The 14,764-nt window shown below is 47.1% G+C and overlaps 1 protein-coding gene across 1 annotated transcript in view; it reads left to right on the top strand.

The window, feature by feature from the left end:
* ZNF532 (zinc finger protein 532) overlaps positions 1-2,159 on the top strand; it is a 51,981-nt gene extending 49,822 nt beyond the window's left edge. The window contains exon 10 of the mRNA XM_059833379.1: positions 1,327-2,159. Within this exon, the coding sequence (XP_059689362.1) occupies positions 1,327-1,821 (495 nt within the window). The 3' untranslated portion in view covers positions 1,822-2,159. The remainder of the gene's footprint in view (positions 1-1,326) is intronic.
* Positions 2,160-14,764: the final 12,605 nt, after the last annotated feature.

Raw genomic sequence — 14,764 nt, 5'->3', positions numbered from 1 at the left:
AGGAGGGCAACAAAGGTGGTGACAGGGCTGGAAGGCATGTCCTCTGAGGAGCGTCTGAGGGCTCTGGGTTTGTCTAGTTTGGAGTAAAGGAAGCTGAGAGGCGACCTCATTGCTCTCTGCAGCTTCCTGAGGAGGGGATGTGGAGAGGGAGGTGCTGAGCTCTTCTCCCTGGGATCCAGTAATAGGATGCATGGTAATGGCTCAAAGCTGTGCCAAGGGAGGTTCAGATCTGAAATTAGGAAGCATTTCTTTACCAAGAGGGTGGTCAAACCCTGAAACAGGCTTCCTAGAGGGGTGGTCAATGCCCCAAGGCTGTCAGTGTTTAAGAGGTGTTTGGACAACGCCCTTAATAACATGCTTTAACTTTTGGTCAGCCCTGAAGGGGTCAGGCAGTTGGACTACATGATCATTGTAAGTCCCTTCCAACTGAAACATGATACTCTATTCTTCTATTGATGAGGAGTGTTAGGAGGAAAGCCAAAGTAAGATGGCAGCACTGTCCAAAGACTTGCTACATGCAGAGATTAACAACATTTTTTAAGTGTTTTGGGCTGTATATGGTAAAGAACTTCACCTGTGGCGGCATGTCCAAAGCTGACACCAGCGGCACAGACATACCTGGTTTGTAAAATGTACTATTGTCCTTTACATGACTCTCTCTCAGCCCAACATATTGTCGTCTTATTTAAGTGTTGAAAATATGGCAGCTATATACATTGTCTTTATAAACATCATAGAGCATATCTGAGCTACCTAGGATGCAGAGGATTCTTGAGGAATATTCATGTCAGAAGAATAACAAGGAGAATATAAAAAATGAACAGTTTAATTAGTTCAAAAAATTGTGCATGTTGATTCATCCTTTGGCAATATGTTATTTTGGTTACTAACAATCAGGAGATAATCTGTCAAGTCAAATTTCAGGCATGAAATAATATTAAGTGATTAAAATGGAGTTCCAGAGGTAGTGCTGAAAAGTTCCTAGACCAATACTCTACATTCTGTATTCAGTTGAAATCTCATTGGTGTGTGTTCTTGGATGCAGTTACACTGGCAAATATTTCTTCACGTTTATACAGTGTATTAGATACTGTAGCTCTATCAGAGCTGACAAAACAAATCTTATGTGCAATTTATAGTAAAGAAAACCCCTAGTTTTCCAACATGTACAACATATATTTGCTTGTATTATTTCAAATATTGTATTTATCAAAGTTGTACTGGAATCTACCAAGGGAAAGTTTTTGAAGTTTGCAAGTCACATATAGTTATGAAAAGAACTGCATATTTATGCTTACATGATAGATCATTGATGGCTTTTTTTAGGTTCCTAGTCCAAAGCGTAAATTGGAAGAACCTGTACTGGAATTCAGGCCTCCACGAGGTGCAATCACTCAGCCATTGAAAAAGCTGAAGATAAATGTTTTTAAAGTTCACAAGTGTGCTGTTTGTGGCTTTACAACAGAAAATCTTCTCCAGTTTCATGAACATATTCCTCAGCATAAATCTGATGGCTCTTCATACCAATGCAGGGAATGTGGACTCTGCTACACATCTCATGTGTCCCTCTCCAGACATCTCTTCATTGTACATAAGCTGAAGGAGCCTCAGCCAGTATCAAAACAAAATGGGTCTGGGGAGGATAATCAGCAAGAAAATAAACCCAATCATGAGGATGAATTATCTGACAGTACGGCATCAGACAGAAGATGCAAAGTGTGTGCAAAGACTTTTGAAACTGAAGCGGCCTTAAACACTCACATGAGAACACATGGCATGGCCTTCATTAAGTCAAAAAGAATGAGTTCGGCTGAAAAGTGATGAGATTATTTGGGACGCAATCTCTCTCCATATTGGAATACTAATGACATTTTTGCTACAGAAAGTTCAAGGTATAATAGTGTTAACAGTACTGTTCAGGCTGTTGCAATATATTCTGCATAAAAATGTCCCCTTCACCTCATTGTCTATACCCTCAAAACCATTGAAGCAGTATTTGAGTTGAAAAGAGTTTGTATATATTCAAACTAATAACTTTTATACTCTTTGTTATGTGTTTGTATTGGTATCTAGTGGAAAATTGGGTTTTTCTGTTTTGTTTCTGTTTTTTTTCTAGTAAGTTTCTTTAAAGCAGAGTTCTGAATGCTGGGGCAGTTCCTTAGGTTCTCTTAAACTGTTTCTGACTTGAATGCTTCTGAAAGAAAGATTAGCTAATGGACGTGCATCAGAAGGCAGTGCTTGGAGGGGAGTGGGGAGGGGAAGCAAGCTAAGGGGAGATTTTAAATTCTAAGAATTTGTGCTTCTGAATGTATAAGGAAGCTTTTAAACTTTCTCTTAAAAAATATATATTACAAAAAAAAAAAAAAAAACCAAACACCAAGAAGAAAAAGTACCACTGCATATGTAAAATGCAGCGCTAGTTTTAGGTGGCAACACCAGAACAGGTGCAGACCCCCTAGAATGACAAAGTACTTTTCAAAAGTATAATTGCACAACTCTATGTATCATGAAGTGATTTTTTTAGGCCATCAGGTGCTTGTGATCAAAGCTCAAATTGTTACAAAAGGGCTGGGCTGCTCTGGATTTAACAAATAAGATGTAACTAGAGGAATAGGTTTATAATGATGTTTTTTGTCATGTAATTTATTAAACATTCTATAGAAGCGAGTACACAGCATTATGTATTTTCGTTTATTTCTGGTTATTGAAAGAAAATAGTTAACCCTTGCTACAGGGGTTGGTATTTCCCAGCTCTGTATGCTAATGCCAAATGTTCTGGTGCTCAGTGTTACATACAACCACAACTGTCAAGAAGCTCACACACCAACCTATGTAAGTATAATTGGGGCTTTCAGCTTTAGCACAGACCATACAAAGCTAGTTCAGCCATTTCAAACACGTATCTAATATCACTAGTTATGCTTTCACAAAGTACAAAAAGGTACCATACTGTCCCTTTCATATATAGTTCTCTGTGAGAGTTATATTTTTGGTTTGTTTTTGCATTTTATACCTTGTATGTATCCCTAATAAAAAATTTTTGTACTTTTTTTTAAAACAAATTGTGTATATATAGATAGCTGCATGATATACAGTAGTAATTGTTTGGTTCCTTAAAAGTCTTGCTGCTGTCAGATGTTACTATACACTATGTCCATTGCAACTGTATTAAACACATTTCATATGTAAATAAATGTGGAGCATTTTGCCCCTAAAGATTTGTGAGATTCTGTTATTTATCATTAAATTTTAACAGTTTTAAAAATGGAAGTGTTTGAAAAAGTATCGATCCTTCTCAGCCACCTCTGTAAAAGTTCTTAATCACTCTGGAAATTGTGTATTGGATACATTGGTTCTGCTTTCTCTCTTCATCCTCCTTCTTAATTTGGTTTGTTGGTAAATGCTTGTTATCCCATTTATATTACTCGCATATTGAGTGGTTATGAGATACTTCTCCATCCTAAAACGTACAGCTGGCGTCGCAGGATCTTAGTGTGTAACGTACACTGGCCATCACTGCCCTTTCCATTAAGTGTATACCTCTTTAACACTTGTTTGTTGATGTGCACTGTCAACTGTACAACAAATGAGTTATCACTATGCAGAATGGTGTTTTGTATACAGTGAACAGATAATAAAAGTTAAATTTTCACAGCCATTATTAACACTTTTGTTTCTTTTCCCTTTTCACTGTCTTGCACCTGCAAGGAATGCTGTGAACCGGTAACTTACGTCATTGTGGTGCTGCCAAGAGGCAAAACGCTAAAAGTTACTGACAAGTCATCTGAAAGCTGTTGGGCACGATGTTGAAATCACTCCGTGGTCACTGCCCACTTCCCAGGTCAGATGTGCGCAGCGCAAGGTCCCACACTGCCTTTGCTTCTGTGACTGGCGCTGCGTGTCCGCACAGGAGTTCATTTTGCCACAGCCATTGAGTGGAGCTCAGCTACTTAGCAGTAGGCTCTATTTGGTTTTAATTGGAAGATCGATTTAACTCCCCTAGTAATCTCTTGGAAGGTTTAAGGGGTAGTGGGTCTTGAACTGCCCCATAATCTCTAGACACGTTTCTGTGTCACAGCTTATACACACTTAGGTACGGCAGGAAAGTAACTTTTCTTCCAGGTGAAACGGTTCCTTTTGACAGGCAGAAATCCACTCAACTAAGTGAAGGGCCAAGGAGCTCTTCTGAGGACTACGGCTTCTTCCAAATACCAGACCTGCAAGAAAAAGAAGACAAAAAAGATGTAGTGGGACAATTAATATCATAATGTTTCTCACCTAGTATTTCTTGCCTAGTCCTCCAGATCCTCAGATGCTGGGGATTTTCCTTCTGTATCCTCTGAGTAATTCAAGATTCCTAGATAGTAGTAATGAACAAGGCCCCTTGGGTACCTCTCTCTCTTTCCAGGGCAGATTTCCAGTGTCCAGGCATTGCTCTAGGAGTGACACTTCTGATGGTTCCCTTTTGAGATTCTTCTGCTTGGAAGTTGTTCTCATCCAAGCAGAGATTTCCTGGTAATGTTTGTTAACCTGTTTGTTTATTGCTATTTTACTTGACCTTGTGCAAAGAAAGTTTCACATTTTATTTGGCTGACGCTTTCAGAAATCACGTCTCCTTTGCTGCTTACAACCCCTCAGTGTAAGTTTGTCGTGGCTCTAAGTGTGCTGGTCTCGTCTCCCTGCCCATGCAGCTCTCGGGGGACACGGGCGCTTATCAGGTGGAAAAGCAAAAGCAAGTAGTGACCGCAAACACAGCACAGGCAGGTTGGAAGTGTAGCGCCTTATTAATGAACTAATTCTTTACTGACTGGGAGGGTGGCTGGTCACCCGCCCCCTCTGTGTCCAGCTGCTGGTTCAGTGAAGGTTTCACTGTCTCTGCTGGAGGAGAGGCCGAGCAGAGTCTCGCTGCTGAGCAGGGGGTGACGCCACCATCCTTGCTGCAAGGCGTGTGTTTCAAACAGAAGGGACAACATGTGTAATATAGCCAGCAAGGATGGCACAGAGAACAGAAAGTGGTAAGTTTTCTGTGCGTTTGCCTACCGATCGACCAGCAGCGAGCAGCTGGGCACAGCCACGGCACACTGGGAACCCGAGGGGAGCTGCTGGAGAGCAACCGTAACGGGAACGAAAAGAAAGGAATCTGTGGCCTCTCCTCCTTTCCCATCCCAGCTGTTTGGTTGTGCAGGTGGAAAGGGAGCAGCTATGACCTTAAAATCACAGACTGGCTTCCAATGCTTCTGCTGGGGCACAGCCCGAGCAATGACAGTCACAGCTGCTGTTAAATTAAAGCAACTTCAGCTCAGTGTATGTTTGCTGTGAGTTCAGGGTGTTCCCCTCGAGCGGGAAGCAACCCCTAAGTTACAAATTCTCTGGAGAGGCTCCCAAAACATGGGAATGGGAGGAAGGACAGGAGCGATGGGAGGATCAGATCTCCCTCACAGCATGCAGCAGGAGCCCCATCGAGGGCAGCTCATGCTACCTGGTCCTCTGCAAGAAGCAAAGCCAAACCCCCAGTCCCAGCTGCAGCCAGGCTCTGGCACGGGAACCGGACAGGCCTAAGCAGCGAGCAAACGGGGCTGGGAGACCTGGGGAGGCCGACGCTGCTGCAGCGGGCACCCGCTGTCGGGAGCCCCCCAGGTCCACGCATGCTCAAGGCACCGAGCCTCCTTTCCCACGGCAAGTACCCCAGGGACCCCTGGAAGCCAGGGCACCCTCCGATCTGCACTCCTGTGCGGAGCTCCAAGTCTGTCAGAAGATCATTTCCTGAGGAGCGGGAGGTGAACAGCATGTTGTAAAGCAACGTGAGACACCAGTGAAAAGGCAAAAATCTCAGCCTGCATACCTAGGGGAATAATTTCCTCTTGTAAACTACGAAGAAAATATTTAAACATATTTTTACATGAGATCTGACATTTGAATTGTTTGCTTTTAATCAACATTGTGACACTGACAGTCAGTTAGAATGATGACATTAATACTTCTCTCTTCTACACCTTCTTTCCTCTGAGGATTTAACAATAATGGATTAAACCTCATAAAACCTCTCTGTGAGGTAGGAAAGGGATCGTTTGGCCTCCACTGTTTTGCAGCCACTCTTTTGGTTGAACACAGAGGTACATCACGCTGCACATCAACTCTAGCAAGCGGATTAGAACAGAAATACTAATTAAGGTTTCAGGGAGCATTTAGGCAGGCAGAACAAAGCGTCAGCGTCAGGTCTGGGTTAACAGGTGCCTGCTTCCCTCTGTTCACCCTGGGCCAAGGCAGGGATTTCTCATCCCCGTGGCGGCAGTGCCTGACAGGTACGTATGTATATATACCTACCCCCTCCTGCTGCGCGCCTTCCCATTCAATCACTTCTGCTCTTCAGCGAGGTAGGGAGTTCACCGAGAGCTCTTCCCAAGTATCCAGCCACGCAGAAACTGCCTGACCAGGACTGCAACCACCCGCTCAGGAACGTAGTGACTACCCGGCCGGAGCTGCACTCCCCGGCGCCGCAGCCAGTCCCACCTCTCCTGTTCAGATTCGGCTGCCCGAAGCGCGGGCACCGGCCAGCACCCGCAGTCGGGCTGAGCGCACCGAGGGCGGTGGTGGCAGGGCCAGGCCGGGCAGGGGAAGGCATGCCCGGCGGGAGGGCAACAGCCGGCACCTGCCCTGGCCCGGAGGCAGCCATCAGCACAGCCCTGGCACGACAAGGCTCGGAGCTCAGACTCACCTGCCAGCACAGCCTAAATAAAACTCGTTTTTCACCTGCTGATACTGGTTAACACTGGCAGTGCTAAATGGTCGAACATGCTCCCCCCTCAGACCCCTTTAGCCAGCTGAAGTGTTGGCTTTAGTCTTTAAAAACGAGGTTTTCAAGAGCGGGTGAGGTCTCCTCAGCTGTTGCATGTGGCGGTGTACAGGCGTTTCGCTGCCAGGTCTGCAAGGGCTGGCTGTGGTGCGGTGGGCGCAAGGCGCCGCGCTGGGGTGGGTGCGCGGTTCACCCCGGAGCAGCGGGACACGCGGGCGGTGCCTGGCTGCCACGTCGCCCAGCTCAGGTTGTCCTCAGGGCCATGCACACGTGAGGTCTTTGGGAAATGGCATGGAAACGAGTCGGTGAGGCTGAAGTACGTGTGGAAAAAACCTCACAAACCACTCGGGAAAGTTTTGAATGCATCTTCAGGGGACGCTCACTCACTTATCAGTGGGACGGTAACAGAAAATGACAGCATGGGAGTTTACAACAGCCCAGTGAGGCAGCGTGGAGCCAGCCCTTCGCATTGTGCACAGGGCCATGCTCAGACGCTTTCCAAAACGTTCCATTTGCCAGCAACAAAAATGCCCTTGAGAAAGGCTGTGAGACCAGCGGGAAGGAACAATGAGCATGGGGAAGTGGGACACTGGGTCAGCTAGAGCCGCCTCATTCTGTGCAATCAACCCCGTAGGAAGCAAAACGCTCTGCGAGGGGAAAAGCGAGCCGGCGCGGCAGGCCCTGGGGCTCCGAGGAGAGGCGAGCACGGCACAACCCTCCTGCTGAGCCCGGCTGCTGGGCATTCAGCCCGATGGAGCCAAGGGGACTCAGCAGACTGGCTGCATGTGGCACTGCCCGCTGCCGAGGGATGAGTGCCCGGGCCTCGCGGTGTGCGCCGTGCCGGTGCGAGCCCTGGCCGCTGCTGGGACTCTGCGCCTCACGGTGCCGTGGACGTGGTGGTGTGGGGATGGTGCACAGAGGGGATGAGGTGTGCAGGCAGGCGGTGGTTTCTCTCTCCGACCACCCGGCTTGCCCAGGCCGTCTGCTTGCGCCCGGAGGGACCAGCCCACGGACAGCGATGGGGAAGGCTGCAGCTCGGCGGAAAGGGCAGTAAGAAGGAACAGGCTGAAGCACAGCTCTGGTAGGTGGTGCAGAGGACTCATCACAATGTGACAAGGGAAAACACGCCCCACAAGGAGCAGAACATTCAAAACTAATAAACCACATATTTTTTAACTCTATCATACAGTTAAACAGCAGAACTCAATGCCACAGAAAATGATGAATATCAAGGTTTCAGGAGGGTAAGAGATGTATGTATAGGAAATAGAAACTCTTTGGAAGCAGCATTCCTCCATCTCTTATTCTGATAGAGTAATATCTGTACAAGAAACCAGATGACTTCATGTCTGCTCCGCAGGGTTTCTTTGTTTGTTCACGTTGCAAGAACCTGGAATAATGTGATCTTGAGGTGGATCGGGTCCGGCAGTAGTTACTGCACGGGGGATAACTAGTCTACTAATTTAATCCAACTAGTCTAAGGTAAGAGGCTGTTCACTTCCATGCAGGTGGAATCCTGCTTTTCACCCTCACACATACGGTGTCACGAAGTGTAATTTAGCTACAGGGTCTCAAACAAGGTTGGGTTGGGCTGTTGGCACTGCTTCGTCGTTCAATGGAAATAAGACTTGATTTAGTCATAAGAATACAAGAAGAAGAGAGCAAAGTGCTTCAGCGACAACAGGTGTGTACGCATACATCTTGAAGTGATGACACTGTTATTCGGTGGAGGGTAGTCTTGAATTAATCCCCAGAGGTGCCTGGGTTGAGGGCTGTGCTGTTCATACAGTCTGAAAAAGGGAGTCACAAGGTTGCCAATGACACTAAGCTATGCAGGGTGGTAAAAACGAAAAATGATTGCAAAGCACTGCAAAAGGACATGACAGTACTGAAAAAGGTGAAAAAACGGCTGAGGAGAGTCAATGTAGAAAAATACGATAAGATTCAGAAGTGAACAAACAGGACTGAGTTTACATCCCAAATGACAGACCCCGAACCAGCCATTGCTAAGCAGGAAGGACGACAGAGTGGCAATTGTCAGTGCTATGAAGTTGTCAGCCTGGCTCACAGTAATGATTAAAAAAAGCAAATGGATTAGTAAGACAGGAATACAAAAACAAATAGAAAACATAGTTATACCACTAAATAAATCCATGAACACCTGCCATGGGAATATCTTATGCAGCTTGAATTCCTCAGCAGCACCTCAAAAGACAGAGCAGACCTGGGATAGGAACATGGAAGGACAGGTACTGGAAGGACTTCTGCACGGGGACTATCAAAACGGGGTATGGCTCACCAGCCTGAGTAAGGGATGGCCCAAGCAGATATGCCAGAGGTTACTAAAGCCATGGCGATGATGAACAGGGAATATCTGCTCCCTGCATGAGAAATGGGGGCATCCACATGACATGGAGAGTTCAGAAATGCTTCTTCATCAAACACGTAGTTAAGATGGGGAACTCTCTGCAACTGGATGTTACAGACCCTAAAAGCTAACACGAATCAAAAAGTGATTAGACAAAATCATGGAAGAAATATCCACTCAGGGCTCTTTAAAGAAAAAAACAGGTTCTCTGGCTCGGGAACTCCCTGTTCTTACAGCCCCTTCCAGGCACGCAGTTTGGCGTTTTGGCTTTGTCAGAGACAGGGCTTGAGCTAGACAAACCTTTGGTCTGATCTGGGCAGGCTGGCTTAGATTCTTTCTTATCCAAGTGGCAGCTTTTTCTGGCAAGCTGAGATCCTCAAGTCATCTTCCCATCGTGACGTCCTCTGCAGCCCCGACGGCCCTGACACAACGGCCAGGAGGTGCCTGCCCCCGCAACCCTGGGCTGTCTGTCCTCTCTCCGCCCCATAGTCATGCTTGTGGTCCAATGCCAGACCCTCCCCAGTCCCATTTATGCCTCTCCCATGCAGTATGGGTTCTCATCGTGGCATCCACTGTTTCAGTCTAGCACGCCACAGGGGTGTCTGCAGCCCCAATCCTTCATGCTCCCCCCCGAGGATAACAGTACACGTGGGGGCTATGCACCTTGCTGTACCTCTAAACCCAGCTAGAAATATGTCTAATGAAATGAATGCGTACGTGTTGCCCAGTGCATGGCCCCTTTAATGATTCCCAGTGTGCTGGTTTTGGCTGGGATAGGGTTAACTTTCTTCACAGCAGCTAGCATGGGGCTGTATATCTGCCTCCTTTGTTTATGGGGTTACAGGGCATGATGCATGTACGCATTGCCCAACCCTGCGTGGTGCCCCTTGGTACTTGCCTCCTCCGTGGTAGCCCCTGGTATTCATGGGGCTGGTCTTGACTTGCTCAGGGAGGTTCGTAGCCCTGCCTTGCCCAGCCAGCCTTCTCGCAGAGTCGGCTACAGCAGAAGTTGAATCTGGCTCACCACAATGGCTGTACTTCCAGACTTGTCTGGGTTTTTTTATTTCTGGAGGGCATTTACAGATGCACAACTTGACTTGCCAAAGGTCCAAATGTTCTCAGTTCTTCACCTCTGTGTATCTGTGGGGAATTCAGTACGGCAGGCCTATTTAGTTTTAAAAGGATTTTTATATAACTCTGACCTTTTCATTCTGTTAATATTACGTTTCTCAGTACACCCAGCACACACACGCAGCTGCCAGGCCAATAATGGGACACAGAAAAACCTATTTTATTTTAAAACCTTTCTCAAATATTAGGGCAGTTCAGGAGTCAATTCTTTGTATTTGAATTTCAGATTATTACTAAAAGGTTATCTGTCTAGGCTCCCGGAAGGACGAAGGGTGGGTAGTGGAGTGAAAAGAGAAATAAGTACAGAACACGGCAAACACAGCAGGCACAAGCGTACCCGACCTACATCCCTGGGCCTCGCATACAAACTGGGTTCGGTAGCCAGAGGTGGATGCAGAAGGAGCACTTCTTGCCTCCTCCCTGAGCACTTCTTCCCTTTGAATAAAATTGTATTTTCTCCTCAACAGTGACTGTACAGAAACTGGGTTTAGTGTTATTTCTTTCATCGCTGGGAAAAAGGTAGCTTTCCTGCCTGGGGGCCAAACGGTCCGTTTGAGGGCATCGCAGTGAGACACCCTGCAGTGCGGCTCAGTGGAAACCCCGCGGAGAGGACCGTGAGGGCTGCCAACAGGACAGGGCGACCTTGTCCTCACCGGACAGCCCTGCACTGCAGAAGATGCCAGGCTGCGGTAAGCCCTCCAGCAAGCCGCACTGGGACCGAGCGCAGACCTCGCGCTCGCTGCTGGGTGAAATGCCACCCTGCAAAGTCCCAGCCAGCACTTTGCCCGGGCTGCCTGTGCCCCGCCGGCTCGGCGGGCAGAGGTCCCTGTCCACCCGCCGGGCAGGCTGCGGGTGTGCCGGGGCAAGGCACGGCCCGGCGGGGGCTCAGGCGATGCCCTCCCCAGCGCAGAGGGCCCCCGTTGAGCCGGGCGGCCCCGCGCCGCCTCGACGCAGGTGACTGCAACCTGCCCGTCAGTGCAATCATTGGGGTCGGCAGCGAGACTGAGTCCCGGCAGATCCTGACACGTGTGGAGATCCCCATCTCCGCTGAAAACATCATCCGGGATGACTGATGCCAGCCAGGAGCACGAGCAGAGCCGCGTGCTGAAGCACCATGTTCTCCTGCACTGCTAAAGGGTGTTTTGAAAAGACCTGGTAAAGCAAGGCATTGGAAATGACCCAAATTCACCTGGAAAATGATCTGGAGGCACCACAGTTTTCTTCTCTGACCCCCTGGTTTTTACTTTGAAGGAAAAAATGTATTTGGAGCAGTAATGTGACTATTAGCAAAATAATCTGAGCATTGTATCTTCACAGATACGTCCCCTAATGTGATTTGGCAGAAGCCTTTATCCAGTTTGTTTATTTTATGTTCTCAAATTCTGCTATTTTGTATTCAATGATTCTAATATGATGGCGGGAATATGGAGGCACTGCATTATAAGTATTGCGCTCTCTGAGTCCGTCCACCACTTGGCTAACATTGCCATAGCTCTGTGTGCCAGATTAATATTGGAGGTCAAGTACAACAATATTTCCTGGTTTAAGTGACTGTCACTTTCTCAGCTAAAATGCAGAGCAGACCCGATGAATGCAATCAGGCTGAAATTGGAGGAGCTACTGTCTCAAAATATCACTTGGTCATTACATTTACATACTGTTGCTGTTAGCAAAATGAGCAGAGCCCTTTATATGCAGAGAAATGTCTCTTCATCAAGCAGCAGCAGCATTGCTCCGGACGGTTTACCTCACTGAGATGTTTCCCCCAATGATGTGCTCCACTCACGTAATGTCAAGCACTTTCCAAATGCTCATAAAAGTCAAGGCACAAGCATCAAATAGCAGACTTTACGGCCAGAGGCCAAATTCATCTCCATTGAACTCAGTGACCAGGGTCCAGATCGTCTTACATGGTGCTATGATTGAGGCCTTCAAGTGCCATCACATAAGTAATCTCTTTTTTGTTTTCCTAGGCAGTGTTGTAGCCTCAGTTCTTCAGTGCAGGTTAAGCAAATAGCAAAGAGTTAATGAATATCATTATCAGCCAGCTCGGTTGGTGGTGCAACACTGCTGATCTTCCCAGGTAATGCAATTACAGAAGAGAGAAGAGACCATGGAAAAGTCATAAATAGTTCAAGACACTAAGGTGACAAGAAATTAAGAGCTGCAGATAAACTTTGGGGGAAAAAAAATCAGAGCTGTTTAGGAATTAAAATGCATTGGGAAGGCACAGAAGCGACATGACCTTCCCTCCGTAATTACGGTCAGCCTCTAAGCTTGCCGGCGCTTTACAGCTGTGGCTCTCAGAACAGAGCCATACTTCAACCTGGAAGCAGACAGAGGTTTTTAAGGTGTTCCTGCTCTCCCTCCTCACCTTCACCCCTGCCGTTCCCTGCTCACCTCACCTGAGTTGAGGCTGTGGGAGCTGGCTTTGTGAGAGCAACCAGACCCTTCCAGAAGCGGTTTCACTTAGGCCAGGACATTTTCTAAAGATGTTAGATTCAGCTGTGCCAAAAATGAACCGACCACAGGCCAAGGAGGCAGTAGCAGAGCTCTTGCTTTAACCACAGATCAAGTCTGTCTCCTTACATCTTTACGGAGTTACTCCTGAGATCTGGGGAAGACGACAGCGAACACCTCACAGCAGACACACGCACCAGGTCCCTCTTACAAAGAAGACATCAGCACACCAGTGCCTGTGTGCATGGCCAAAAGCACCCAAGAAGCATTAACCTTTATTGGTATTGCTTACTACAAACCCCCAAGACAATCTATTTTCCTGCTTCACAGGAGATTCGTCAGGTATTAATAGCACTATTGTGATTAATAAAACAGTGGTAATCTGAGCCTGCACTTGAATAAATGACTGACGTTTCATTTAGTGTTGCTCTGCGGGGTCCCTCCTCATGTCAGACGCAGCGTCAGGGAGTCTCTGGAGCCGTATCTGCGCGTGTCTTTGGGCAGGTGTGGTCACGGCTCGCCACGAGCTTCATCCCTGGGGATGGGGCAGAGGTGGCTCCAGGCTGGCTGGCGGCCCAGGCAGAGCTCGGCATTGCCTTCCCGGCTGAGCCGCAGGGCCAGTGAGCTGCCACGGGAAAGGTGAGAGATGGAGGGGGCACAAAAGAGCGCTGGCACCCCAACTGCTGCTGCTGGCAGGTGGGGGGCACAGAGTACTGCTGAAAGTACTGTTCCCAAAATACCTGCCCTCACCCCTCGCCGCTGCCGCCTGGGCAGCAGCCTGCGGGCACCAGGAGGCAAGGCAGAGGCAAGGCTGGTGGCAGGGATGTTTGGATCCCACCCCGGCCCTTCCAAAGCCAGTGCTGACAGGAGGACATCAACAACTTGCGGGGCAAGAGGAGGCAGCAAGGGGGTCTAAACCCCCAGCGTGGCCAGCGCCAGAGCCCCAGGGGTGACACCAAGCCAGTGGCAGGAGGTGAAGAGGCAGAAGGCGGCAGCGGTGCCTTCTGGTCAGCTCCCGCATGGGGTTGTGGCTGTCCTGAACATACCCCAGGTGCTGTGTGTCTGTTCAGACAGCTTAAGGAGGAGGAGATGGGTCATTCCCCACTGACAAAGGAGAGCAGATCCACAGAAAGATGATAAACCATGGACTTTAAATTTACAAATGAGGCAACTTTAGGAAGAGCTGTGTCAGGTATTTCCAACAGAGTCCAGTTTTGCTGTGATCACAAGCCCATCAGCCCCAACACAGAAGCACTGGATCACACATTTTTAGCTCACCAAGAGATTGTTCTTGAATAAGGATTAAATATTCCCTTTTGTTAGAATTTTTTTTGAAACCTTTTACCTTTCCCTCATTTACTCTTGGGCAGTTTTAAAAATCGAACTTTTTTTTCACTTGGAAAAGCCTAAACATTTTTTCAAGTTGTTTCTGATTTTTTCCCTATTCCTTGGGTGAAGGGGAAGGAAAAGACAATATTATTTGCTAAATTCAATTGAATGTTCAGATAGTTTGATCCCTCCCTCTCCTTCCCCTTTTCCCCCAGAAAAAGAAATTATTTTCACAGATAAACTATTCCCTGAAACAAATCCACTCAGCTGTAATCAGGTTAGCTGTCCAGATATTGGGCTGCAGAGCACACTAAAAGTGTTGACTCATACATTTAGAAATACAGCCATGCAAAGTGACATTCTGGTTGAAAACTGTGCCTACGAATAGATCCTTGCCAGCTACCAAGACAGATAATAAGATTCATGAGAGAAGTTACACAAGACAAAGGCCATGCATGCTCTAAAGCAGCGGTCTCCAAAGTGGGGTATGCACACCCATTGGGGTGCAGGAAGAAAATATTTTTTGTACCATTAAAAAATAAAATAATTTAAAAAAAAAAGTTTATTTCACCTTTATCTCATTCTCTTTTAATTTTTATTTTTGTGTATGTTTTATAATGTGCATAATACAGTAGTACAGTAGTACATTTATGTAATTTATAAATAAATAAATATACAGATAT

Source organism: Gavia stellata, chromosome Z (assembly GCF_030936135.1).
Source record: "Gavia stellata isolate bGavSte3 chromosome Z, bGavSte3.hap2, whole genome shotgun sequence".
Taxonomy (NCBI): domain Eukaryota; kingdom Metazoa; phylum Chordata; class Aves; order Gaviiformes; family Gaviidae; genus Gavia; species Gavia stellata.
The sequence above is the reverse complement of the archived record's forward strand: the minus strand, read 5'-3'. Positions and strand labels throughout refer to the sequence as shown.